General features: G+C 38.6%; 1 protein-coding gene across 7 annotated transcripts in view; it reads right to left on the bottom strand.

The window, feature by feature from the left end:
* The window catches only part of STS (steroid sulfatase), a 300,091-nt gene that overhangs the window by 169,958 nt on the left and 102,641 nt on the right, over nucleotides 1–27,492 (bottom strand). For 6 of the 7 annotated variants that reach the window (XM_049834687.1, XM_049834686.1, XM_049834688.1 and 3 more), the window contains one exon: nucleotides 14,774–18,118. In XM_049834687.1, coding sequence (XP_049690644.1) covers nucleotides 17,736–18,118 — 383 coding nt within the window. In that variant the 3' untranslated portion in view covers nucleotides 14,774–17,735. Of the gene's footprint in view, nucleotides 1–14,773; nucleotides 18,119–27,492 lie in introns of those variants that run through there. The other variant, XR_007510235.1, reaches the window with a different exon arrangement.

Genomic DNA, 27,492 nt, shown 5'->3' with positions numbered 1-27,492 from the left:
CAGGGGAAGGTGATGGTTGAAAGGAGTAGAAGCCACAAGATTGACTTTCAGGCTGAAGAAATTTGCCCATCTCAAGTTACTGGTTATCCACATGACAGAGGTGGCAATTCCAGATGTCCCAGATAGAACAGGGCTGGCAGGTTTTTCTATTAAGAAAAAAAAAAAACAAAACAAAACAAAACAAAAAAACCCAAAAAAACCTCTAAACCTACAGGTTTATCTTGTTTGCTTTTTTAAGCCTTCATGGCTGGGTCGAGAAAGGATCTCCCCTTTTGGGGAAACCCTGGCGCTGGAGTTGGCAGTTCCAGAATTCCTACTGCTGCATTTATAAGGAGATCCTGTGCATCAGGTCTGACTTAATGGAAAAATATAAGTGGTGTGTCATGATGGTTTGATTGATGGCAAACAAGCTTGTGGTGAGGAGCAGGAGAGTCAGAACTCTTTCAACACAACACAGAAGATTAATGCTAAGTGTATCACTATTGATGTGGGCAGGAGATTACACATAATAAGCTGGTTTAAACAGTACCAACAGCCAAAAAGTGAAAATTAGAATGAAATAGATGCAAGGAACTCACACAGACTGATAAACAATTGAATTTCAGAAGTTCTTTACAAGATCAGACGTATCATACTAATGCAGAATAGTTACGGTTCAATTAGGTACTTCACCTTTATTGTTTCAGTATTTTAGCCAAAAGACTTGCATTCCAACACAGGGAAAAAAACATCAGAAAAACCAGAAAAAACTTCCACCACAGTCTCTTCCTTCTTGTCATTAGGAATCAGCACTATATCTGGTTAACTTCTCCAGGATGAAGAATACGGTTGTTAGTTATCTTGTACCTTTTATGTGAGAGGCCATTGCACACCCAATAAATTCAAAGATATAGATGTGGTAAAAGTACTACATATGATAGAGACTAATTTCTTAGCTATGTGGCTTTGCTCTGCTCCTGTAATCTTGTTCAAGAATCTGTTATCTAACACTGAGCTGAATGGGACCTATCTGTGCTCTGGCAGTAACAGAGTGCCCTCCTGAAATGTTGACTGAAACGACGCGTCTTGAACACTGAAAAAATGTATGCTTCGAAGACTTTTAAAAAAGGGCAGGCTCCACAGGGGCAGAGGGCAGGGAAACCTCACAGAGCAGTAATAAATATCACAGAAAACCCTCTCACCCTTTAGTCGAGACAAAACTTTATATTCCTTGTAGAAGAAAAATCTGAACTGGCTGAGAAATGTCTTTTTAAGCAATGTTGCATCACAACAAATTGTTAGATCTGGTAGCAAAACATATGGCATCTGGCTCTCAGAGTTAAGTCACAGATAGCTGGGAGTATTTAGTATTTGAAAAATGATGCCTTTCTACTTATGAGTTGATATATGGATTTATATCCCAGATTGCAGGCATCAGATGTATATTCTTCCTTTTAACTTGCAATAATGCTTTCAGGGCATACACAAGAGCAGTGCCTTACAGAAAACAGGGGAATGGCAACACTGACTTGCCAGCAAAATGATTCTTATATTTTCTACTAATGGAAGATAGGTTTTTTGTCAAAAAAATAAAGTTTTCATTAAAATATGTTCATGTTTGTCTCAAAAAAGGAAAGAGAAGGAAAAAAAAGTCCAAATTTGCATAATCTTAAAACCAAATCTCTCAACAAAAAAGAGGGAGGAGAAGGCAAAAGGGAGAAAAAGGGAAAGGAATAGCTCAAGAAAGAATAATAATTTTGTCAAAATATTTAATTTAAGATTTTAAAAAAAAATCAACCAGGTTTATTTCATCCTCTTTTCCTCTATAATTACGCTACCAAAAATTTCATAATAAAACCAAAATTCACCAAGTCAACATGACCCCCTAGTACCATATTCATATCTTGCCCACCTTCAGATGAATATTCTGCTTCACTATAAATAGTTCTTTAAAAATATTGTGATTGCTGGAAAATGTTTGCCACCATGACTACATATCTCACAGTTTGAATCTAAACTAGTGTGGTAAACATTTGAAAAATGATTTAAAATGTACATTCTATAACTAGCAATCATGACTTTACAAGTACCACATGACATTGCAAAGCTTTCAATCACCTCCTGCAGTTCCAGCCTTTCATAAAAAAAATGTTTTTCTGCTACACTTTAAATTCCTTTTTTTTCTGTGAACTGCTTACATTAAGAGTCCATTTATGTTCCTAGATTCCTAACTTATAACATGTATTTTTATTTTATGTTGTATTTTGTTTATGATATTCCAAAGAGCACTTCATTTTGTGTGACAGTGGTATGCACTTTACCATTCTTCCATCTTACAGAAAGATAGGTGCAATATTTCCTTAGGCCATGATAATTATTGATGAAGACTTATTAGAATCATTTTTACCCATTGATACTGTGGGTAAAATCAAGAATATATTGTCAATGTCACCTGTTCTGGTGCTTTGCAGGAAGCAATTTAACAGCAACTGTGGAAAATGAGATCATAAAGGTTAACAGGGTAGAGATCATAACAATCGCTTTAATGGAGTTTTAGAGATTCAAGTTATACCCTTTTCCTTTTTTTTTTTTTTTTTTTTTTTACCCCAAAGGATATTCTGAAGGTTTATAAAGGAAACTTAATGATGTGCATGCTTGTGCATGAAGAGAGTTTGTGCATCAGTATTCCAGAACTGAAAGCATAACCAAGGAGACCTCTTTGCAATATGTTAGTTGTTGGTGTGCCTTTAGGGTAAAATAGTTACATTATTTTATCTGGGAGCCATGGCAACGTAGAGGTGCAAGATCAAGTACAGATTGAGTTCAAAGGATCAGGTTGTCAAGCAACATCTTAAATGAACTCAAGTCTGGCATGGATCTCCAGATATACTTATGCAAGTTAAGCCAAAGCTTTTTAACTGTCAGTATTATTTAATCTTGCTGATACAAGGACACTGAGAAAAAGATGAGAAAAGGCAATGTAGTTGAATGGACAGCATCACAGAATGGCTTCAGTACCTGCTTTCAAAGGGGTCCTAATCATAAATTAGTTTAAATAAATTAGACAATCCTTATTGTATAGAAAGCTCTAGAGCCTTTCCCCCAAAATTTTTACTGTTTAGTTGCTGTCATTGAATGCAGTCATCATGAACCACTTTGTATTTTCATTATATACCCCTGAATGATAAGAAGCCTATGTAGCCAGGGAAACCATGTAGTCCAAGTCTATTTATAAGAAGTGGCATTCAAAGGACTGATGGAAATGTTCACTTTAATTTTTAGGGCTGAGATACTACTCTGCTTTCTCGTTTGGTGAAAAGAGTATCTTTGTGGATACTTCGGCTTTGTTTCACTGGTGTATTTGCTATTTTGTTCTGGTGCTTTGATCATATCTTCAAGTCTTTCTTCCCCTCACATTCAACACTTTCGCTGGTAGGTCTTCTCCTCACGCGTTTTGTGTGCTACTTCTCTAGCGATGGCTATCCAAACCCCTCCTCTGCACATATGTCCTTTGCTGACTCCACCTTAGCTTTCTTACTTTCCCTTTCTTAGGTCTGGGACATATTTGTAGAGGAATGTCAGTGTAGTGAAAGATTTAAAATCAATCAATATCACTACACAGCTGTGAGTTTAACAGTACTTCACCTGATAGAAGCACACTTGAAAAAAAAAGAGAAGGAAGAGAAGAGAAGAGAAGAGAAGAGAAGAGAAGAGAAGAGAAGAGAAGAGAAGAGAAGAGAAGAGAAGAGAAGAGAAGAAGAAAAGAAAAGAAGAGAAGAGAAGAGAAGAGAAGAGAAGAGAAGAGAAGAGAAGAGAAGAGAAGAGAAGAGAAGAGAAGAGAAGAGAAGAGAAGAGAAGAGAAGAAGAAAAGAAGAGAAGAGGAGAAGAGAAGGTTTATACGAAATTAAAATTATTTAAGGGTGTTTTATTACAGGTGTCCACCAGTTAAGGGAGCTTAGCAGCAGATTCACTTAATTGCATGGGTGTTATCTTTTGAAGCAGTGATTAAACCTTACTCCTGAACCTCGTTCCCCCACTTCCCTGAATTTCCACTCTGAATATCTCCTGTTAATCACTTCTTAAAGTGATTAATCTCTTCTTTAGAAAACACTGCTTCTCGTTGATGATGAAAATGAGCAAAATCACAATGGCATAAAGAGGACAAAACCTCGATGGATATTTTTTACCTGCAAAAACTTTTCTGTCACACCATTCTCACCCCCTCCTACACTTCCCTTTGAAAGCTGAGAGTCCTTTCATGTACTGCACTTAGGAATCATTTCTGGCCAATCAAAGTGACAATGACAAAAAAGCTCTTCAAGATACATCAATCATCTTCATTGTTCATGGCTGGGTAAGAATCTAAACATGGAAGATATGAACTTGAAAACTGCTTCTGGATTAGTGTTACCCTTAGCAGAACTTTAGGATTCGGGGGGGGGGGGTTGGGAAGGAGAAGAGAAAAAAATAAAAAACAACCCCAACTTCAAAATCAAATAATTGCTGAATTTGAACAACCAGGTTTGCAGAACTGACCGAATGCATTGAAAACACCGCTGTGATCACCATGCCGGGACTGGATGCTGCTGCCAGCTGCTGCGCTAACTATTAGAGTGCTGCTGACTGTGCTGCAGGAGGAGGGAAATTGCGAAGCAGAACCATCATCCCTGTACAGTGCCGTCCTTTGCAGTGGCCCGCGCATGCTTCACTACTGGTACTATTCATCGCAGAAAGAGCTGGAATTAGATATTGCATTATGGCCCTCAATAAAAACGAATTGTTGTGGTTTTGGGACACTTAGCCAAAGTGCTTTCTTTTGTGCAAATTAGCAGTCGAACAGAAAGAGAGATACTCAGAAATCCTACGGGTCATGGGGTGTGGTGAACTGAGAAAGTGCTTTCTGTAAGCATCGTGACCACCTTTCAAGTGACAGCATCTTCATGCCACATAATGTACTCAGTCTGAGCAATGGTATGTGTCTATGAGTTGGTCAGCTATGCAGCATTTACATCTTGATAAGTATTGTGGTAATCACTTTTCCTTTTCTCATTTTAACACAAAATTTGAATAAATCCTCTATTTGCTGTATTCTAGGCTTTCACAATCAGGATTTATGAGCAGATGATGGTTGTCATATACTGTAAAATGAGATCACAGGACAAAAATAGAAGAAAAACATAGACATTTCTGTGAAACTGAAATTAATCTTTCTGCTGAAATCAGGTTAGTGACTTCTTAACTATTTGACACACATTTATTCCAATTAATTTCAATTACACAAAACCAAATGTGAACGAATATTAAAACATGGATAAAGGAACCATACTCATCTGTGATCACTAGGCATGATTTTCATGTAAGGTGATTAGTGGAACTTGTAGACAGTCCACTAAAAATTGCAAATTATGTCTCCTAAACAATCAGTTACATTGGGTAGGCTTCATAATATGACAGTCCTTAAGTAGATTAATATGCTTTGAATTTTCTAATGAATGTTGACATGCCCATGTTACTTTGGTTAAGACAGTTAATAATGCATAAGAATGGAGAGAGCTGCTTCAACTCTGAACTCTTTCTTTTTCACTATTTTATGTTCCAGAAAGATTCACACACTAAAATCTTTAGAAATATCTCCTTCTCTTCTTGTTTTCTGGAGGATTCCTTGCTAATTTCCGTATTGTGTTCTTTTTTGAATTAGGAATTGCTAGAAACAGAAAAAACCAATCTGGATCACAGCCCCTTTAGACAGTTATCTGTCCTTTCCATCAGAGGAAATCTGCATCATCCTTTGGATATATGGTTTCTTGGGTGTATTGTATCTTGCTACATTGTCTGTTCTCTATGGTAAAGACAGTGCCAATAATTCATAAAAATGTGTGGGGAAATGTGTGCTCACAGTATTCATGCAAAAAGAAAACAAAAGTGTGTGCTATAGGTCTGAGTCAGATATTTGCTAACTTCAAATTACTTCAGTTTTGGATAGGGCCGTACTTCCGAATTCCGGGTAGCTGATGTAGATAGAACGAGCTGTTTTACTGAGCTTACCCAGCCGCTGGTTTGCAGTTTAACCTTGTCAGTGCAGAACTGAACAAGGGTTCATTTATGCTGCTAAGCGTTGCTATTCACTATTGCTTTTGGAAGCTACATCTTAAGAGGCTTTAGAAATTTATTTAGTAGTGGTAGTAGTAGTAGTAGTAATTATTAGTATTTTATTTGGCTTTATATTTGGCATTATATTTGACATGTTATTTGACAGTACTTAGGATCATGATGTTACATCATAATGGAAGCAGGTAAAGAGCAGAGTTAAAGTGGGGAAAAGAGAATGCAGAATTACTGACTTAGTGATTCATACCAAAACAAACTTACATGTCCCTAAGCGTAGATGCGTTTTAAACAAAACTAGAAGCACATGTGTGTATTACATTTTCAGTCCAGGATCGGAGCATTTAGTCCAACAAACCTGAGTCGGTTCCTGTTAATGTCTTTCATCCAGAAAAATAGAAGACAATGAAAATAAGAGACTTGTCCAAACATCAAGTATTTTGAATAGAGGTGAAGTAAAGAATAATTTCTTCATCCCTACAGCCAGCCATCGTGTTTCTTAAATTAACATGTTTTATGTTACACCTATTTTGTCTGTCTAATTATTTGGCCTATTATAACATTGACCAAAATAGTCTGGTAAAATCACACTTGAATGTTTATTTCACTTTATTCAGGGAATAAGAAAAGTCTTCCCACAAATGCTGTTGATGATGCTGGAGGATATCCTCTGTCCCAGATCTCCAACAACTTCAAAATCACTACTTCTGGATTGCTCCTTCCTCTAAAATTAGCCTTGGGAACTTCTGTTTCAGCACATATGGAGGGGGAACCTATGTGTTTAATTTTGTTGCTTCCAATTAACACAAATGTGACCTTCCTCTAGAAACCTTCAAAGGCATCAACATTTCTGCACTAAATATATGTATGAGAAGTAGGTATTTAGAGGGACTTCCTCCACTGTGCACCCAATAATAGTGCTCTTCATAGGTGTCTAAATTAAACAGATCTTTTCCCATCCAAGTATAAGATCATATTATTATTATATTATTTCCTGTCTTGCCGACAGCATTTTATTTCTATGGAGCCATAAGCCAATGTGATGGTAGTTAATGCTGGGTTTTAGCTTGCTTCTAACTCCATATGAAAAATGCTTCTTTCATCTCTCATTTAAATATTTTTTGTCCTCTGTTTTTAACAGTAGAATCTAACAGATTCAGTGGTGCTTCTTGTGACCCATGTAAAAAGGTACATTTTATACCTGGATAGTAGTTAACCCTCAGTGCCTTTGGCTTTATCCCCTCTGAAAGCTTTTCATTGTTCTGTTAGTTTTTTATTATCTTTTTTAGCCAGTACATTCTCCATCATGATCTTTATGGTAAACAGTATCCTAGTAACAGAAGTAATTGGTTGTTGAACTCAGAAAAAAATATTAGCTTGCATTGCATTTTCAACAAAGAACAAGGCTGGAGACAAACTTACAAATATCTGATGGACACAGCCTGAAATTATGGAATGGGAAATGTTGGAAACACCTGGCATTTAAAACATACACAAGATTTTTGTTTTAGAGTAAATTAAAGACACTGACAGTAAGAGAAAAATATTATACATGATTCAGTCTGTGTATCTTCTGTTGGTGAAGGGTCTCACTCAGCAAAGTTCCCGAACATAGTGGGATGATGGAGACAGCTGTGTTCAAATGTCTGTGTTCAAATGCCTTGCCCAACTAGGATCTTGCTGCTCGTATTCTTACTAGATATGTATTTAGTGATGTGATAATACAGAATATTAAGAAACAAAATCCATTAAGGTGCTGCAACTACCTTTATACCCAATACAGTGCAGGCCAAACATTTTTAACTTAAGAAACAAACTCTGAACAATGCTTAGCAGATGGAGCCCTAAAATAATTTTTCATGCATAATTCAGAGCAGTTTATTTGTTTGCTTGGCTAAGAAGTATTTCTGAAGATACAAGAAGATGGAAAATGTACAATATGCATATAATAATGTAAACTTTCTTACATGGCAGGTAAACATTCATTAGAATAGAGATTGACAGTTGTATATTAAATGTCATGATTTTTTTTCCCAGAAGTTGAGCAGTATTCTTTGAGTCAAGTTCTTTCAACACAATCATAATTGAGGTTAACAGAAAATGTAAATTGGAAAAGATCTTAATTTACTGTTCACAAAACTCTATTCTAATTGAAATATCTCACCCTAGTAAAATAATTAAAATGTTGTCATACAAAATGATTAATATGACCTTAAAAACAAATTGCTTGACCTGTATAATGATGACACTTCTTTTAAATACTTTCAATAGGATATTTCTTCACTGATTTGCAGAGCATGGTAGAGACAAAAAGAACTGAAGGTCAGAGCCAAAACCCCAAGCAAACAAATAAACAAGCAAATAAAGAAGCTTAGCCTTTAAAAAAGTGCTTTAAGTGAAACTTAAGCATTTAGTTGCAAAATTCTGATTGTGAAAATCTCGATTTGGGTACTGTTGAAAGCATTTACATTTCATACATGCCTCACGTTTTAAAAAAGATGTTAAAGATTCCAGGAGACAGAAGTGGGATTCAACTCCCTAAACACAGATGTCTTGAGATTTATGCTGTTTATACTGGTTATCCTATGCCTTTTTTTTAATCTATGAAAAAGCAAAAAAAGAATATTCTTAGGCATCACTGATATAATCTTCACATCGCCATATAAGCTAGGCTAGACACATTTTGTTTTCCTCTTTCCTAGGTAGAAATGGAGGTGAGCTCAGCTCTAGATATCTTCACTGTAGGTGTACGAACTTAAATAAAGAAGATAAATCTCAGACCTACAACTACACTTCTACCTACAGTGATTTCTAAATCCTTCTGGAGCCAGGGAATACATCCTCCCTATGACATCTAAGGTCTCTGATCCTACTTTCAGAGCATTCCTGGCAATGCAAGAATGAGGTTCTTCCTACACAAGCGCAGTTTTCTTTCAAACCCTGGGATCAAAGAAGACATAATTCTTTCAAGCCTTCCCTCCTCGACGTTTTTCTAGATGGGATATGCAGTTAAAACAAACCATCCCCAAGCAGCTGGCTGTGTGTGAGAAGAAGGTGGGCAAGGAGCAGCACAATGCGCTTTCTGCAATTCCTTTACAAGCTTTGCCGCTCTGCAAGGAAGACTCCTGCACTCACCGGGTCAGGGAGCGAGTAACGGCGACAGAAAGTGACTTTGTAGCCGTAAGATATGTCCCTCTCTGCTCCAGAGGCGATCTGTGTACCTCATGTGATTAAAAATACTTAATCAGTCTTGAAATTTCATAGCAGAGCTGTCATCACGACCCAGGTGAGTGCCCTTACCGCTAGGGAATATTACCCTCTTCTTGATTCCCTGGATCTGTTTACTACTCAGTGGCACAGTTTCAACTAGAAGGTGAAGAGTGATTTTTTTTCATTCCCAGCCTGTACACTTTCCCAGATCTTGATTTAATCTCTCAACCTCCTAACATCCTTGCCACCTCTAAACTGACTTGTAGATGCATCCTCTGATGAACTTCACAGTCTTCTTTAAAAAAAAAAAAATTAAAAAAAATTAGGCACCATGTGGCATTGCCCATCTCCATTTGGCCCACAGATTCTGTACCTTCTCCCCTAGCAGAGCAAGGCCAGCCAGTATGGAATGAGATGGTGGCTGGGGCTCGTAGCCAGTGTCAGAAGATGGAAAGCATGCCCAAGGCCCCAGTCTGTAAACATACTCTGTGTCCCCTAAAAGGCTTCTTTATTCTACCTGACTATGTATTATTCCTTTGGCTTTGTCAGTCTAGTGTGACTATACAGGTTCCTTTCAGGAAAGCTGAAGGTTCAGTACCCTGAGAATCCACTGGATAAAAGTTTAAGCCACAGCTTACGTTAAAGGGTTGGTACCTTACGAGTCTCTGATCAGCAGAGATTTCCTGGTAGCAACATTTCAATGAATAGCAAAAATTCTGCTCCAGTTTGCATTGCTTTCAGGACATAAGAGGAACTTTGGCTTAATCAGTTCCAGTTCCTCAAGAGGCTCCTACAACATTGCTGCCTTTCTATGGGTTTACATAGGACAGTTTTATGGACGCAAACCGTTTCTTTGCATGAGAAGAGGTTGTTGCACCGTTAGACCAAGGTGATCATCCATTAAGATCCAGACCCTGGCTTTAATCTGTGAAGGCCGAGGTCTGGATCTCAACGGACAATCACCTTGATTCATCGTATGGTGTAACAACCTTTCTTGCAAAGAAAGGGTTTACATTTTCATAAAACAGACTTAGGAAAATCCGCTAAGCTAACTTTTTAAAGTGAACCTGCATTCCCCAACATGAATCTGGCGAGCAAAACGGAGAAACACGGGAGATACCTGAAACCGAGCACAGGTTTAAAGTGTGAAGATGGCATTCCCTTTACATAGTCTGGTATTGAGTGCTTAAAAACTGATGGGCACAACTAAGTGTCTGCAGCATTCATTTAGTATGCATTAATGCAGCTGCCTGAGCTCTAGCAAAAGACTTTTATCATTGTCATTAATTTCCAGAAAGGGCAGAATGCCACCTAGCTGCTAGGGATGGCCTCTCGTGACTGAATTTTGTTGCAAGATAATCATAGAGGGTTGTCAGTCGGTAGCATAAATCTTAGTAGCAGAGAGGATTTCCCTTTATTTTTACTAAGTATCATAGGGGAGAAGGATGCAGCATGAAGCAGCTCCTTTCGCAGAATAGATGCTTTTTAAAAGCTTGGTGAGTGATGACATGTCACTGGATGACTGTGCTTTTCATGTGTATCAGACAGGGAGGTGTTAGGATCTAAAATTCCTACTCGAACAATCTCCCTGGAGCTTAAACAATTATCCAGACAGTGGCATTAATCAGTTACTTCCCAATGCATTACATAGAACAGTGTAAGGTTGACAATTACAAAGCAATCAGCACATTTTCCTAAACCTGAATATTTTGTCTGTTTGGCAGGAGGAGAAATAACATAACAGATAAAAATAAGGAAAAAATGAAAGAAGTTCTCACACACGGTACAAATCCTAGTATTCTTTTTATCACTATCAGCACAGGCAAATCATTTTTTAAAGTTGGGCATCTTTTTCTTCATAGCTTGGCTTTTCATTCATGAGAAATTAAGACCATATTAAACCAAAGTTATTCTCTTGCAGCCAAACTTCAGTCCACAAGACTTTTGAGCTGCATTGTGTCTAATTTTTTGTAATAAATATTGCTACCCAAAGCAACTTGGTATCAAATTCTCTTAAAATAAGTATCACAATGAAGAGCTCTGCCTTAGAATTTCAACTACTTCACAGTATTTTTCACATAAATCAGGTAAAATAAAATATTATCTGCATAAAAAGGCTTTATTATTTGATAACTGTAGAACAAATAACTGTGGAAGTTTTTTTTTGTAACAACTGAGCTGACCATATATGCTGAATCTGTTCTCTTCAAATACAGGGTGGTTTTTTTTTCAAGGAAAATACCTGTGGCACCATTCTTTTATGGATAAGACTAACATTAATCTACATAGGGAATCTAGCATGATTTACATTGAAGGAATGTTTTTTAAGTATTCAGGAGATGCCGTATAAGCATTGCAAAGCCTATAATCCACATCCTGCAAGGTCTGCAATAACTTTGATGTACTGTCACATTAGAGATGTGAGGATAATCAAGCCAGTTTTTATCTTACTAGCCAGCGTAGTGCAAGCTTCAGTGGGAGTCTGGAATTGAGCATCTTTCCATGTGCATAAGAAAGCTGCAGTTGCTGAACCTTTTGTTGGCACAGGCTCACTGCACTCAGTACTGAACTAGCAAGTTAAAGCTGTCGTGGGTAGTCTTAAGAACGATTTGCAACATCCTTTGTTTGCTGCACAGGTGAAGTTTTAGGCAGATTCTTATTGGTCTTGATGTAAATAAAAGCTACCAAGAACATAAAAATGTTTTGGAAAAGCCATATGATGTATCAGGGTGTTTCCAGGACTCCCTGAATTATTTTCAGTTTTAGTAGCCTGTAAAATTGGGAGTCCCTAGAGCCTGGCTCAGGTTTTCTGGTCTTCCAGGGAACAAAATGCATGACTGTTGCTGTTTTAGACCCAAAGCTTCACATCAAGATCAGTCACCTCCCGAATGATGATTCAGGAGCAGCCTGCTTGGTGTGTTCACTCAGAGGCAAGGGGTCCTGCATCCTGTAGGCCCCAGCAAATTTCCACCTGACAGTCTGACACTGAATCATAGAATAGTTTGTGTTGGAAAGGACCTCCAAAGATCATCTAATCCAACCCACCTGCAATGAGCAGGGACATAGAATAGAATAGAATCATTAAGTTTGGAAAAGATGTCTAAGATCATCAAGTCCAACCATCAACCCAACACCATCATGCCCACTAAACCACGCCCTGAAGTGCCACGTTTTTTGAACACCTCCAGGGATGGTGACACCACCACTTCCCTGGGCAGCCTGTTCCAATGCCTGACAACCTTTTCAATAAAGAAATTTTTCCTAATATCCAATCTAAACCTCCCCTGGTAGAACTTGAGGCCATTTCTTCTCTTCCTATCACTTGCTACTTGGGAGAATGAGATTGACACCCACCTCACTACACCCTCCTTTCAGGCAGTTGTAGAGAGCGATCAGGTCTCCCCTCAGACTCCATTTCTCCAGACTAAACCACCCCAGCTCCCTCAGCCGCTCCTCATAGGACTTGTGCTCCAGGCCCCTCACCAGCTGGGTTGCCCTTCTCTGGACACGCTCCAGCACCTCCATGTCTTTCCTGCAGTGAGGGGCCCAAAACTGAACACGGGACTCGAGGTGCGGCCTCACCAGTGCCCAGTACAGGGGGACGATCACCTCCCTGCTCCTGCTGGCCACGACATTTCTGATAGAGGCCAGGATGCCGTTGGCCTTCTTGGCCACCTGGGCACACTGCTGGCTCATACTCAGGTAACTGTCGACCAGCACCCCCCAGGTCTTTCTCTGCCGGGCAGCTTTCCAGCCCCCCTTCCCCCAGCCTGTAGCGCTGCGTGGGGTTGTTGTGACCCAAGTGCAGGACCCGGCACTTGGCCTTGTTGAACCTCATACAATTGGCCTCAGCCCATGGATCCAGCCTGTCCAGATCCCTCTGTAGAGCCTTCCTGCCCTCCAGCAGATCAACCCTCCCTCCCAACCTGGTGTCGTCTGCAAGGACACTGCTCCAGAATACACCACAGTCCAACTGGCCGCAAAGGCGACCTCACTCCTCCTGGTCACCTGCAGTCCCTGACAGACCCAGAGGAACCAGCAATCCACGGGCCTCAGTCTTCAGGTTGAAGTTAACCCCCAGAAACCTTTTGCTCCCTGGTGGGTCCCAGTGCAGAGGTTTCCTACGCCAGCCTTTGCTCCTGCCCACACGGCTGGCCGCTCTGCTTGTAGTGTACTCGGGCAGGGTGGACTCCTCTTGAAAGTGAGCTCCTCAGAGCGTATTTCAGATGCTGCTCAGGCAATGCCAGAGGAAAGAGAAATGACAGAGTAGATGCAAGTTCTGCCTTACTCACAGAACTATCATGTCCTAATGTAAGTCAAAACCCCCTACGTTTTAATATATCTATTAGATAGTCTATTAGAACGTAAGATTTTTGTAGCTATGTTTGCCCTCTTTTTCTTTTTCCATTTGTTCCTATATCAGGTGACATCTTATGTGTAATTTTCTATATTGTCCACAAATCTGGACACCCAGATCTCACATTATTGCAATGTGAAATAAACTATTGCTGGCAAGTGATGATTCTCACTGAGCTGTGAAGGATACGGACCATATTCACTTAGTTCTCTGCAAACTTTCAGTTCGATTTCACTGAGCTGACACCTCTCTCTAAAGGCTCGTATTTTCCTTTAGCCTTTTTTTTCCCTTCTTTTTCTGACACAGTAATTTGAGGCAAGTCAGGGTATCTCTATTTTTAAGAGCCAGGAACCTGTGACATCCAGTCCCCGAGGGGGAAATATTATTTAAATAATTCCATGTAGTCTCCTATGTCCGCTAAAAGAAAGAATAAATATAATTAGAAAAATGTGACTAATACCTCTCTCTGAATCCCCAGTGTACATCTTTTTAGCCATCTGTTCTCTCTTCTCCAGGCCCCAATCCCACGTGTGCTAAACAGTAAGCACAGAACCGATCTGCAAAAGTTAAGGGTATGTTATACCTCCTAGTACAGGTGGATCTCCTACATCCTAGTTTTCCAGCTCTTAAACTGTACCTTCTGTAGAGAAAGTGCCTTATTGACTAAAAAGTGCACCATTACCAGCTTACCACTTTCAGCATTTTTTGTTCTTTCAGTATTCCCAGCAGTGAGAGAAGTACTTTTATCCTTCTTTGCGCACAGAGGAATGAGAAACAGAGTTAAATGACTTGCTCTGGGCCATACAGGGACTCTGTGACAAACTAGGATGTGATACTGTTAAATAATACTGCAGAGGAATACGCTTCCCTCTGAAGCTTAACTCCCAGTTTAAACTGACATATTCTACAACCAGGCATCAAGTTACAATACTGATGCTTGGTAAATGATAGATTGAAAGTCAGACTCAAAGTACCAGAGCAGCACATTCTCCTTGAGCATTCCGTGTTAATAAATTGTGAATCACGTACATCCCATTAATAACCTGTTGTGAAAAACAAAACTTTTCCTTGTTAGATCAGGCAGTGCTATTACAAAAATGCTATATTGTGCTTCTCATTTTATTTTGCAGATAAACAAGACTACTTTAATTACCATGATCTGACATGCCATCTCCAGAACAGAAGGTACAGTACTGAAAGGTGTAATACATTTGCAATACAGGGAAGGTTTATTTTAGGCATTAAATGAAATGGCATTAACATAGAGTATGAAAAATACTGCCCTATTCTTAATAGAATCTTTCTTGAAGGAACAATTGTAAAAATGGATTTCAGATTTTACTGCTTAAGTCAAAATATTAAATGATGTCATAAACTATATTTTTGGAAAATATGAAGCTTTTGCTACAAACAAGAAATAACTTTTATTATTCAGGGTGCCTTGGGTGTGTTTTACTTTCTTAGATTTTGTAATGCAAAGTTAATCCTTGCTAGACCTTGAATAAGTAGGAGGTTAGCAGAGTCAAGGAGCCCTAGAAGAAAATCTTTCCACAAAGACAACTTTTCATTTTATGATTGATGAGGGCAAAATAGCCATCGCGATCAATATGACAAGCAAACGGTAGGAGAGAGTGGCAAAGAAATAGGTGGAAAAGTATTTGAGGGGTGTGGATGTTTTAAGAAAGGAGATTAGAGAGATGGCACCAAAAGCCAAGGAGGGTATGATAGGCCATATTCAGGCAAGAAGAAGTCAGAGCAGTAGAAAAATTACCATTTTTGATACCTCTGTCAGGCAGCACAGAACAGCTGTTGCGCCTAACAGAACAAACAATTCTTGCACCTGCAGAAAGAAAAGAAATGGTAGCAACATAGCATCTTCCTGATGAAAAGAAGTATGTGTGGATGTCCTTGAGCATATAAATTGAGATCCCTGTTAAGGTCACAGCCCAGCAACCATGGGAACAAAACACATCCAATGACACCAAACACCTTGTCTGCGTTACTGCTGTATATCTAACGCACAACGTATTTTCTCCCATATGCTTCAGCAGGAATATCTGCTTGAAAAGGTTTGTGTAAGCTGCAGCAGAGCTATGGGAGCTGAAGAGAGCATCCCCCCATGCCGTGATGCTCAGCGCCGAAGCAGCCAGCAGCCTGGCCGCAGCTCCAAGGGGTTCCTGGGCCACATGGTGAGGACCAAAAATTTGGGATGTATGGATCCTGCTGTGATGTCGAGAGGCAGCCGCTATCACTGCAGAAGAGTGCTTGTGTTCAAACTGAGGGATCATTCTTCCTAAGTTTATGTAGTACATTCAGTGATTAAATAAAGAAAAGAGAGAATTATGCCACATGAATGACCATCTGACAGCTTTCCAGGTACAACATAAACAGTCCTGAGTGGTTATCAGAGAAATACCTGAACAGACCAACTTTATCAGCACACACAGGACTTTGCTACCTACAGAGAGCTCGCAGAGCACATGCTTAAGATACACAACCATGAACACAAGGTAAAACATCAAAAATAGCACCTCAAGGAAAGAGTACTACATTTCCCAGGACAGGCATCTGGATATTGTGGAAAATGAAATTTTGAATGAAACTGCAGCAGAAAAATCAAATAAAGCCTAGGTTTTACAGACAGAGAAATATACCATGTATCACAATGTCTTTTTACAGGACAGGCTTCAATAGTTCCCAAGAACCAGGTCACAACCTTCATGTTGGCTGACTGAAGCTTACTATCATCACAGATCACTTGAGCACCCAATGGATTTTAATACCTTATAATGTTGGAATTAACTAGTGTTTTCTGATAAGGAGCAAGTCATCTTCCATTATCAGGCATAAAATCATTTTAGTATTTTGCTGGTATGTTCTCCTCTGGTACAATCTGCCAAAGAAAAGAGTTTGCCTGCTTGTAGAATGGAAAGAAAATGTGCCTGAATAAGATGCAGATAAAAATGGATACAGAAATTAGCCCTGAAGTACTGTAGATTTCCCAAGGCCTTGTTAAGAACTCAAAGACAGTTATATTTGGCTTTAAGTGCTCAAGCCCAATTTTCTTCTCAGAAAATGAGAGACCTTAAATGATGGCAAAGATATTTAAAGGAAGATCAAATTTTATTTATTTGTGATGCACGCTACTGTCATCAGTGGAAGAACAGGCATGGTAGACTGTGAAAGATATATTTGTAGTATCATGTGAATCTGGAACTCAGATATCAAGTATGGACCAAATCTTTCATTTTAGCAACTGAATTATGACCGTAGAGGCGTGTCTATATCAGGGATTGAAGGATTTGGGGGTTTTCGGGGGGGGTTACAAATTTTGCTTGCATATATATATGTATGGAGGCTTATGGTACACACTCAGGAACATGACTGGTGCACTTGAAGCGGTTTCCTTTTGAAACAAAGGCAGTTGCCATTCAGCAGGACACTAGCCAGGGAGCACTGTTTTAATGTGGATGCAAGGTCTTCTATTACATAGCTCTCTACATTTTTATGGCACATGCAATGTTAGCTTGTTGGCAATCCGTTTATTATTTCATATCTGTGTTGCTTGTTGACAGAGATGCTGTTGCAGGGCTGCTCTTTACCTATCTTTGAGCTACCGAATTATAGTCACAGGTGGACCTCTCCACTGTTATCTATTTTCAATTACTCGGTGCTATGTCCTATTGATGGTGGATAACACTTAGCAAAAAGGACAGGAAAGTGTGCATTTAGTAGCTGTAATTGACAGAAACTACAGGTAAATTCCTTGCTGTGCAAGAAAAAAGCTGAATCTGAAGATCTAGAAAATGATCTCATCTAGAAAATACCTACAGCCTACCCATTTGTAAATGAGGACAGCAACATGTGCTTCACACTGATTCTTGTATTACAAGGACAGAAGAGGTGTGTCTTGCCCTCCTTCTCTTGGCACATTTTCTTGACTGAAATTCTCTTCTACTGCAATGATGCATTTGAAGACAGGTCCTCCTACATAACGAATCCTTCTGAAGCCTAGTACAGCAGTGGTGCAAGTCAGCTACCCACACTCTCTTGGTCCAGTTTTTGAAAGAGAATTACAGCTTGTTTATCCTGAATGCACCTCTAGCAGTCTCCCTTCTGAGTCATAGTCACAGTAGCAAGACTGCAAGAGAGAGGAGCAGCACACTTGGAGCCACGGCTTCCAGAGAAGGTTGTCCCATGACAGCTGGTCAGGGACAGGATGCAGGGATCTGGTGTGGTTGTCTACCGCTAGGTGTATGACCCTGAGGATTTCGTAGAAACGGCTCTCCGTTTCTGGAGTCAGTGGGAATTTCTCTTCAGGGTCTCTGGAGAGATCGAAGAGCAGTGGGGGATCGTGCTGTGTGATGAATCCTCCATGGCAGAAGCAAACGTGGGAATCGTAGCAACCATTGGAGTCTTCAGGACTGAAGTTTGGAGTGAAGAAGACGACTTTCCAGACAGATTCACCTGCAATTTACAGACACAAAACAGCTGGTGATAAAAAGACAAATTAAAAGTCCCCTAGTCTTACGAAACTCTAATTTACACCAAGGGAAATCAGTCTTTTGGTACAACCTTGCTCTGTACAGGAACCGCAATATACTGAAAGAGTAAAGCAAAATTGAGCAAAACAAAAATAAGCAAAACATGACGATTTTCATGCTATACATATTTATGAAATAATTACGATCATTTCATTCCCTTGGAAGAATTCTGATTAACTAAATCATAGAAGACTTAAAAGAACTTTGCATTTTTACATAAACGGTGCTAAGAAGATTTGCATAAATATTTACTAAGCCATTGCACTGTCTTCTGCAAGACTTATTAAAATGTACCTTTGCCCTTTGGCCGTATGCAGACACTGTTGGGCCATGTCTGCTTCTCATTTTGCTAATCAAAATAATTTCATTTTTACCTTTTTCCCTCTTCCTTTTTTTGTTGTATTAACCCATTGTCCTCTGCCACATGTTTTCATTGCAAACACCTGGAGACAGTTTCTCATTTTAGTAAATGTGATGACATGAAAAGGTATAATGGATAATAAATTCCTTTCTTAGGCCTCTAGATGTTTTTTCCAAAAAAAAAAAAAACACCTGGTAACGGTAGTGCAATTTTTAGGTGACATTTTGCTTTGTAAAATAGGAACCAAAGGTCTTCATTTATAGATTAATCATTCTCTATCAGCTTAATTTGCTGTGTACAGAAACTGAACCTTCTGCTCTAGTGTAACTTCAGTCAGTATTTTCACTGTTTAAAAATACTAATTGTTTCCTGGATTAAGACTAAGCAGGTATCGGTTCCTTCAAGAAGCACTCTTGAACAGAAGGCACACTGGAGAATCTGAAAATACTTAACAAGAAAGGAATAAACAAAAAATGGCTGATTTTTTCCTCAAATATCACAGAAGAGACAGGGAAGTCAGGAACAGACAGGCACTTCCATGGAAGCACACTGTCCTCCCGCAGCCAGGGAAGCATACAGTTCTCCAGAAATGGACCAGAGAATAATTAATTAGAGTCAAAAATCTGTACTTCATTTTTAATAAAAGTAGGGTACTAAAGAGCTGAGGTCTATGATCTCAGACTACCTACCCACTTGAGTGTATACAGACATCAGAAATACATATTCATCAGTAATTTAAATTCCTCAGCATGCTATCGTGAAAAACATTTTTTGTATCACCTCATTTTTTAAAAATACTGGGAGAAAAACTCTTTTTGGTATTTTGTTGAATTTTGTTAAGTTCACAGAAAACTTGTTAATCTAGTAACAGATTGTCACAGATTTCTGTGCACTACAGTGGTTAATATTCATTAACCAATTCATCAGTTCAACAGAATGGAAAGCACTAGAAAATGTGGGAAGGGCAGCGATGAACTGGTACATGCCATGCTGTAACTACATTACACTCAATTTTAGAGATAAAAACAGGTTTAAAGAAAGAAGTGTTTCAGCAGACTAAAGAGTCACAGGCTGCAGTTCTAGTCTATAGCATGAATTTAAAGGACAGTGGGTGACCTTAAGGCTCTTTACAGCTTCTATCCCACAGCATTTTTCACATTATAAGAGATTTTACCTTTAGGATCCAATTCAATGACGGAGCCTGGAGACTTCCAGTTCACTTAGTCTGCACTTAAATCAGGGTCGGAGGGGTGATGGTTATTATACACATTAGACTAGGAGAACCCTCTGAATGCTGCTTGGAAGTCAGCAAAGGGGAAGGAGCTTTAAAGGCTGAGAGTGACTTGCTGGCACAGACAATAGGACGGGGCAGGCTTTAAAGGCTCTGGCTGTGACAGCAGCAATGGCACAGTCTTCCTGGGGAAAAGACAAGGCAAGGCAAGGCACCACAGCATTCCTTCATACACCTTCCCAATAACATTTTGAAAGGTTGGTTTGATACTTGAATTCTTTGCTGTTTTCTCAGAAGTAAAATAAACAAACAAAATCTAACACTCGCCCTTAAATTTCTTTGAACTTATGCGTGGAACATTTCCTAGAGCAGAAATATGCCTCTCATTTACTGAGATTTACAATTTACATTCTGGGAAGGTATGTAATTCTACACTAAGCATTCCTTCAGGCTCTTTAAAAGTGTTTAATTGGCAAGATGGACAATGAAGAACAGAAAAAGCCAAAGGGCTTGATTAATCAGTGCACTGTGTGCCTTTGTAGACCATGCAACATTTGCCCCACCTGACAATTTGATTCAGGGCACTATGACACCTTGATAGAAGAAGAGCAGAAAAAAATTATATAGCTATTAAAATGTCAACTAAAAGAAATTCCAGTAAGGCCATGTACATGAGAACTTTGTGGTCAGGCTGTCTTACCACACATCTATCTTTGATGGTACTCCTGTGCCAAGTGACATCATTGAAAAGAAATTTTCAGCCAACTTTTTTTGGTGTTGGGCACTGTAACACCAGGCCAGTTCAAGGGCTTACAGATAGCAATATAAGGTTGGGGATTCTGAATTAATGCAAGTCAGTACAAGCAGCTCATATAGGTAAGACATGGGGAAAGGAAAGAAATAAGGAAGTTGTACCATGATTTTTTTTTTTTCCCCACCAAACAAAGAATTCTTCAGGTTTGGCTATATACAGAGCATACGGCCCGTTGCAAAATCATGCGTGGGGTTGGGGACAGGGCATGTGTGACATCACATCATGTCTGAATCACATCGCTAGTGTTTTGAAGAGCTGATGCTAGTTTATCAGCTACGCAGCTATATAATGTCACGCTCACACTGCACAAACCACTGAGGTCTGGGAGAGCAAAGTCTGTTACTGTGCAATGCTCATCTGTTGCACTGCAGTGATGCTTCGGCGAGGAATCTGGAACTTCATGTGGTGCTGGAGGAACAGCAGTGCAGACTTTAACCACCGATTTCCTAAGCATTATAAAAACTAAAGCATATCTGTCAGTGTCTGTGGCTGTGGAGCAGCCGGTGTAATATACTAGGAGACATAAAGGGCTGTCAGACTTCTAATCTGTAAAGCTGATGAACTGTATAAGGCTCGATATTAAAAAGAGAGAGCTCTCTCCCAGACTCTCTCAGCTGATATAAAATCTCATTTTGTCAGAGGGTTAACTACAAGGATCAAATTAATCTCTCAGTAATTAACAATACCTTTGTTCTGCAAAGCATCTGGATAGTAAACTCTCTTTATATAAAAAGATAACTATATGTCTCTTCCTCAGTGAAGTTAGTAGTAAAATTGTCAGGGCTCCCCCACAGTCAAGTATATCAGGTCCCTTCTAAAACAGCAGGCAAGCTCTAAGCCTGCAGAACCCTTGAAGATCCTGTCCCAAGGCTTCACAGCTACTTTATTCAGTGTCCATTTTTCCTGCAATTCTCCAGCTCTCTGAATTGTCCAACAATTTCACCTATTCAGCTCTCAGAATACGTCTTTCCTTCTCATGTTAAGAAAAACAAAACCTACAGAAATTGCACATATAAATAGTCTCAAAATAAAATAAGTTGCAATTAGATTGAGCAAATCTGCTATGAACATAACTGCTCAGAGTTCGATCTCCCTAACAGACTCCTCTTTTATTATCCTTCACCCATCTCTCTCTCCTCTCATACAGACAACCGTAACTCCAACAGACAGGTAGCAGCCATGAGATTACGTAAAAGTATCTCAGTAAGATACATTAATATTTCCAAGATGAAGTGACACACTGGATAGGGATGTCATTTCTGTTAAAATAGCACTGTTCTTAAACAGTCATGGCTAAATGGTGTTTTCTGACAAGCAGTTCTTGAAGTGAATAGAAGCTATTGGTGTGTTATTGCTTGGACCTCACTTTTACTGAATTTAATCTATGACTAGCTTTATAGGTTTGCTGCTACTGTCGTCTCCTTTGATCATGTTATTTCGTTTCTTCTTTCTGTAGAAGAACAAGTTAAACAAGTCTGTTCTTCACTGTAAATTGGGGAGCTGGCTCTCCTTGACTTCAGATGCCTTTGGGTGTCGCGTACCAATAAAAAATGCCCACAGAATTTTCCTTTATCTCAAGTGTGCTCTGTAGCCGGTGAGCTCCCACACTCTAACTCAAGCTCTTCAGTGTTTCTACAGAGTAGCAGATGAAAGCTGCTGGAAAATGACATTCTTCAGATAACTCTTGTTATTAGATTGAATCCTTTCTTCCTGCTTCCTATATCTTTAGAATCACTTAGAATTGTTAGGTTCTCTGCTAACCTTATATGAAGCAGATATCACATGCATGTATATATTCAGCTCTTCAATAATTTAACAATTCAGAAAAGGTTTCAGCAGCTAAATTCTTGTAGAACTATATATAGCACATAGATAATACTATTTGGTTACTATAAAGAAAATATACATATTGTTTTTATAACTATGTGACTTCCTCAAACAGATAATAAAAATCTGCTACTTGAGTTCAAAAACATGTAACTCCATTGTTCTTTCAGTGAAAATTTGTGGGTTTTTTAGATACTTGTTTTAAGTGCCTGGGTATCTTACAACGTTATATTGTTATATCAGTCAAAAGCACATTATGTCCCAGTGTAGGTGGAGAGTAACTGAGTGATATTCAAAGACATAATGTTAGTTTATGAGAATCTGTTGTTGCTAGAAGAGGCTTGCATAAAGAACTGTGCAGAACATACAGTATTTGAAGTAAAACCATTAAAAAACCCAGTAGTAGCAGTGATTTTAAAATCTTAGGGATAGAAACTGCAGTGTTAAGTACCCTCTAAACCAGACAGGATTGCACATTGGTGGATATCTAATAATCATACTGAACAACTGCTGGAGTAGAAATACAAGACACTGAAACCATGCTTAGGCTGCTGAAGTCAAGACAGAAATCTCATGACTGACCTCATTATCTAGAGTAAGTGCTGTGGTACGAGAAGCTTCCACTGAATTCTGTTCAAAAGTGAAGATTATCTGCTGAACGGTAGCAGCTGACAAAGAATTATTTTCCTGAATTCTTCATCATCAACTTCAAAAAGAATTGACTGATCAGTGTTTTACGGTGTTTTCTTTTCTTGTTGAAGAAAGTCCCAAGTGGGAAGATCTGTGGGTATAGAAACTATGCTGCTAAAAGAGGAAGTGCTATAATGCAATGTTATGCCGCATATTTGGAAGTCTTACTTAACAGTAACAGTAATGGAAGAATATATGTTGCCTTGGAAAAAAATTCCATCCCTAGTAATCTGATGCACATAATCCAGACACTTGCTAAAGATTTGTTTGAAGAATCTATTTACTTGCTGAATTGTCCATGTAATTTTCAGTTCAGCCAAGCAGCAGTCGATGGCATGATGAAGACAGAAGATAATGTTGGCACAAAAAACCCAACTCGTCATTTCCAACCTATATTCAAAAGTCCTTGAAAACAGAAAAGCTTTATTTTATTGCTTGTGAGAGAAATAGTATTGATTTGCATGTACTGGTTTTCCACTGGAGTCAGTAAGAGACAGTTAAGAAGCGAGAGAGTGACACACTTAAGAATCTAGCAAAGCATAGCCACTTTGCCAAAAATGGCAAAAAGCAGAGAGAAACCTATTCAGAAGTGTGTTTTGTCTGTTGTTCTTTCTGTCCTTCAGAAACACATTTTATTAATGGAAAATAAATTGAGGACAATCATTACTCTCTTACACAAAGTGGATGCAATCATTCTGAGTGAAACGAACAGATCTGCAAGATTCAGACAGCAATTTTCCTGGTACTGAGAAAACGTACGAGACAAAGATGCAAAGGAAGTCCTAAGCAACTGCTGCAAATATTTTCAGACAAGTTTGAACCAGCCAAAACCATCCCCAAGAATTTGTTTATAAATTCTCCAGACATTTTTCAAATTTTGGATGTCAAAAAACCCCTTGACACACTGAATGCTAATGAAGTATTCCAAATTATTAATCTGAAAAGTGATAACATGTTTAACCTTTAAATAGCAAAAAGTGCATCTAAAAACAAAGAATTAACTATGCAAAGTCACTTTAAAAGTGAAAAGTAGAAATTTTGTAAATGCAGTAGCCTGGAATTCTGTGGACTGCCAAAGAATACTGAATATTCATTTATTTTATTTTAAAAAGTTGAGGACAAAGATGAGCTATGCTTCCTTACGGATGTTTCAGATAGTTAATTTTTTATTTTTTTTTAATCTTTTAAAAAGCTGCTAGGATACTTAGGAAATCTGAAAAAAACCCTTTTGTTTTATTTTGAAAATTGAATCAGTTAAGCATAAATGACAACATAGCAAAGGGATCCCTTTTGTCAGAGTAAAAAAATTGAGTTAAAGAAAGCAACCATTTCTAAGTGATATGGTGCAAATATCTCAGTATTAGCCAGTCCTAAATATAAAAAAAAAAATTCTGAATGACTTAATTTTGTGTTTACTGTAAACATTATAGTATGTGTAGTTTAGTATCTGAAGTATATGACAATATTTTTTGTCCCACTGTTAGAAAATGCATGTCTTTGGCAGAATCTGAAACTAGCAAAACATTACAAATGGTGTTAAATTTTGGGGTGAATAGCTGAAAGTAAATAGGAATTTGCATCCTTTGTTTTTATGAGAAAGAAAAGTTGGAAAAATTGTTCAGGTATTAAGCCAATTAGAACTACAAAAAGGATATTATCTGAAAGCTTGGGGGTATGCTAACATCCAGCATTTAAGATGGAAGTTGAGTTTTGAGGTGCATAGAAAAGTTTAAACTTACTTCATTAGGGTTCTTATGAGCCTATCATTTGGAACCAATACATTTAAGGAAATGGAAAGCAGAAGTTTACTGAAGGTCTGTGATGCAGAATAATGTGATTAATGAGTATATGTTCAAACAATGCAAAAATACCTGAAAATCCTGAATTAAATCTAAACACCAAAAGGACATATCACAGGATGTTCTTTTAAAGATGATCAGCAGGGACTTTTATAAAATTTATTCCTAAGAAAATTTTTAGAAGTCTGTTTTCTGTTGTCACATGGACCTGCTGAAGGTTAAAGTATTTCAGAGAAATCCAGCAGTCTGTCATTCTGGACCTCTATTCAAAAAACAAACTTCATTTCACAGTTCTCCAGTCAGCATGAATATTTGAGTTTGAAGAGAAGAGTTTTAGAAAAGCAATGGGAATATTTTCTTCTCTTGCTGGTATGCAAGATGGATGCAGAGATCTTCAGCTATTCTCCAGATGACAGTAAGTGATGGAGAAGGGAAAGAACCTTGGCTCTCTCCTCCTAATTTCCAGTTTAAGGAATGCATGTGTGCAACATAGTAAAAAAACAGGCTTTACCCTTTTGAAGTGCTATAACTTGCTAAAATCTCCTTTCTACTAAAAACAAGAACAGAGAAGGGTCTCCTGGGGCTGTAGATGAGATTAATACATTTTAACTGTTCTTATATAGGACTTAAATGGAGAGGTCAGCATCGTTTTGATGAAAGATTATTTCAGGTCTGTCAATTAATACAAAATAATTTTGGCTAGTAAACTGTTCAGTCATGCATGAAGTATTCCAAATAATCACATTGTGGGGGGGAGCCTCTTTGGTTGGTTGGTTGTTTTTCTGTTTCTTTTTAATAAGGAATGATTCATTGGATTGGTGTACAGGAGGTTTGGCTTGTGCCTTCCATGCTGCAGCCATTCCTGCCTCTTAGTTTGCAATTTAAATCAGGAGAAGGGAAGTACAAATAAGACAAAAAACAGAAAGAAAAAGAAGACAAGGTCTCTATTCCACTTCAACTTAACCAACTGAACTAGGAAGTTGGGTTTATGTTCTTCCTATGATTAGGAATAGGGTAAATATTTTTTTTAAAGGACAGGATTTAATTTTATTTTTTTTCCTTCCCTTTATTTCTCTCTCTCCCAACGTAGGGGACCATTGGTAGGGCATGGAGCACTGCAAGCCCAAGGGTAAAAATAGCTCTGCCTGAGCCTAACAATAACTCAGTTGCCACTGTCACAGAGCAGAGCAGAGGCAAGAAAATACTAACAGTATTTGTCAGGGGAAACACTTTGCTACCTAAGTATTGTTAGCAGAAATGTCTATCAGTTGATTAGGTCAATTTTCTTGAGCTTGATATAAACAGTTTTTGTGGGGTCTGTTCAAGCTAAAAAATGCTCTTCTCGCCTTTGGCAGTTACATTATTTCACACTTAACAAATAATATGCCCATATTGTGTCACCCAAATTCAGCTGCTCTGAGATGAGGATCAAGATAGCAAATTTAAATACTTAATGAGATGGTTTAGGTAAATGACACTTGATGCTTGTTCTGCTTCCCCCAGCTGTTGCGATCGAAACACTGAACACAAATGAGGGATTTGGGAGACAACGTGGGATTTCTGGAGGCTTTTCTTGATTGTGATACCTCCATGAAATGGGCAAGATCAGGTAGAAAGAGAGAAAAAAAAAAAAACAAGAGGGCAAACAAAGGGTGAAGGTGATGCTCATAAAGCAAGTTAGGAAGCAGCGGAAACAAAATACCTTCCAATAATCAAGTAGATGAAAAGATTGTAATGGACTTCAGCTAGAAACAGTAACAAGTGACTCAGATGTTTCATGCAGTGCAAAAAGGTATGTCTTCTTGATATCATCACAGATGAAAACCAGAAGCAAAGAAAGAAGCCAAAAAGATCTTAAACTCCCCTCCCCCCAAAAAAAACCAATCAAAACCCACTTGTAAGGTAAGAGACTTCTCTAGAGAGAACAATGGAAGTAAAGGAACTTGTGAGACTAAAAAACAGAGAAGGCAAGTGACAAGAAAACCCTGATGAGGGTCAGAGTTTATTACAGCTTCTGCAGTTGCAGAAGGGAAAGACTCACACAAGGGTTTGATCAATTAAGAGAACCAAAAGGAGATTCACTATCAGTGAGACTAGAAGCTCAGAAGTGGGGAGGGACAAGGGAATAAACAGATGGGGAAAGGATGAGAACTGAACAGAAGAAGGACACAGTTCAGAGAGGAGAAAGGGGCTGCTCTTTGTCCAACAAAAATGTGCTGTAAGTAGCCTGAAGACTCATGAGTTATTACTGAAGGAAAAGTGAATTTTCTCTTGTGACCTACATATTGTGAATTAGATACTTGATGCTATTTAAGTCTTTGATGGGATTGTGTAGCTGAACCAGTGGAGAACAGACATAAATCCACATTATGCTGACACTTCAGTGTTTTTCCTGCAGTGTTTTTCTGCAAAACCAGAAAAGTGGTCTGCAGCACTTGCCTTCTACTGTTGAGGAAATCGCAAGAAAAAACTTTGCTGTAGACTGTAACATGCAAATGTGTAAATATCAGTAAAAGATATGTCTATGTATGGATACTTGTTACTTACTGTTACAAGTTTCTGTACAATTTCTCTG

This window comes from Accipiter gentilis, chromosome 31 (genome assembly GCF_929443795.1).
Source record: "Accipiter gentilis chromosome 31, bAccGen1.1, whole genome shotgun sequence".
Classification (NCBI taxonomy): domain Eukaryota; kingdom Metazoa; phylum Chordata; class Aves; order Accipitriformes; family Accipitridae; genus Astur; species Astur gentilis.
The sequence above is the reverse complement of the archived record's forward strand: the minus strand, read 5'-3'. Positions and strand labels throughout refer to the sequence as shown.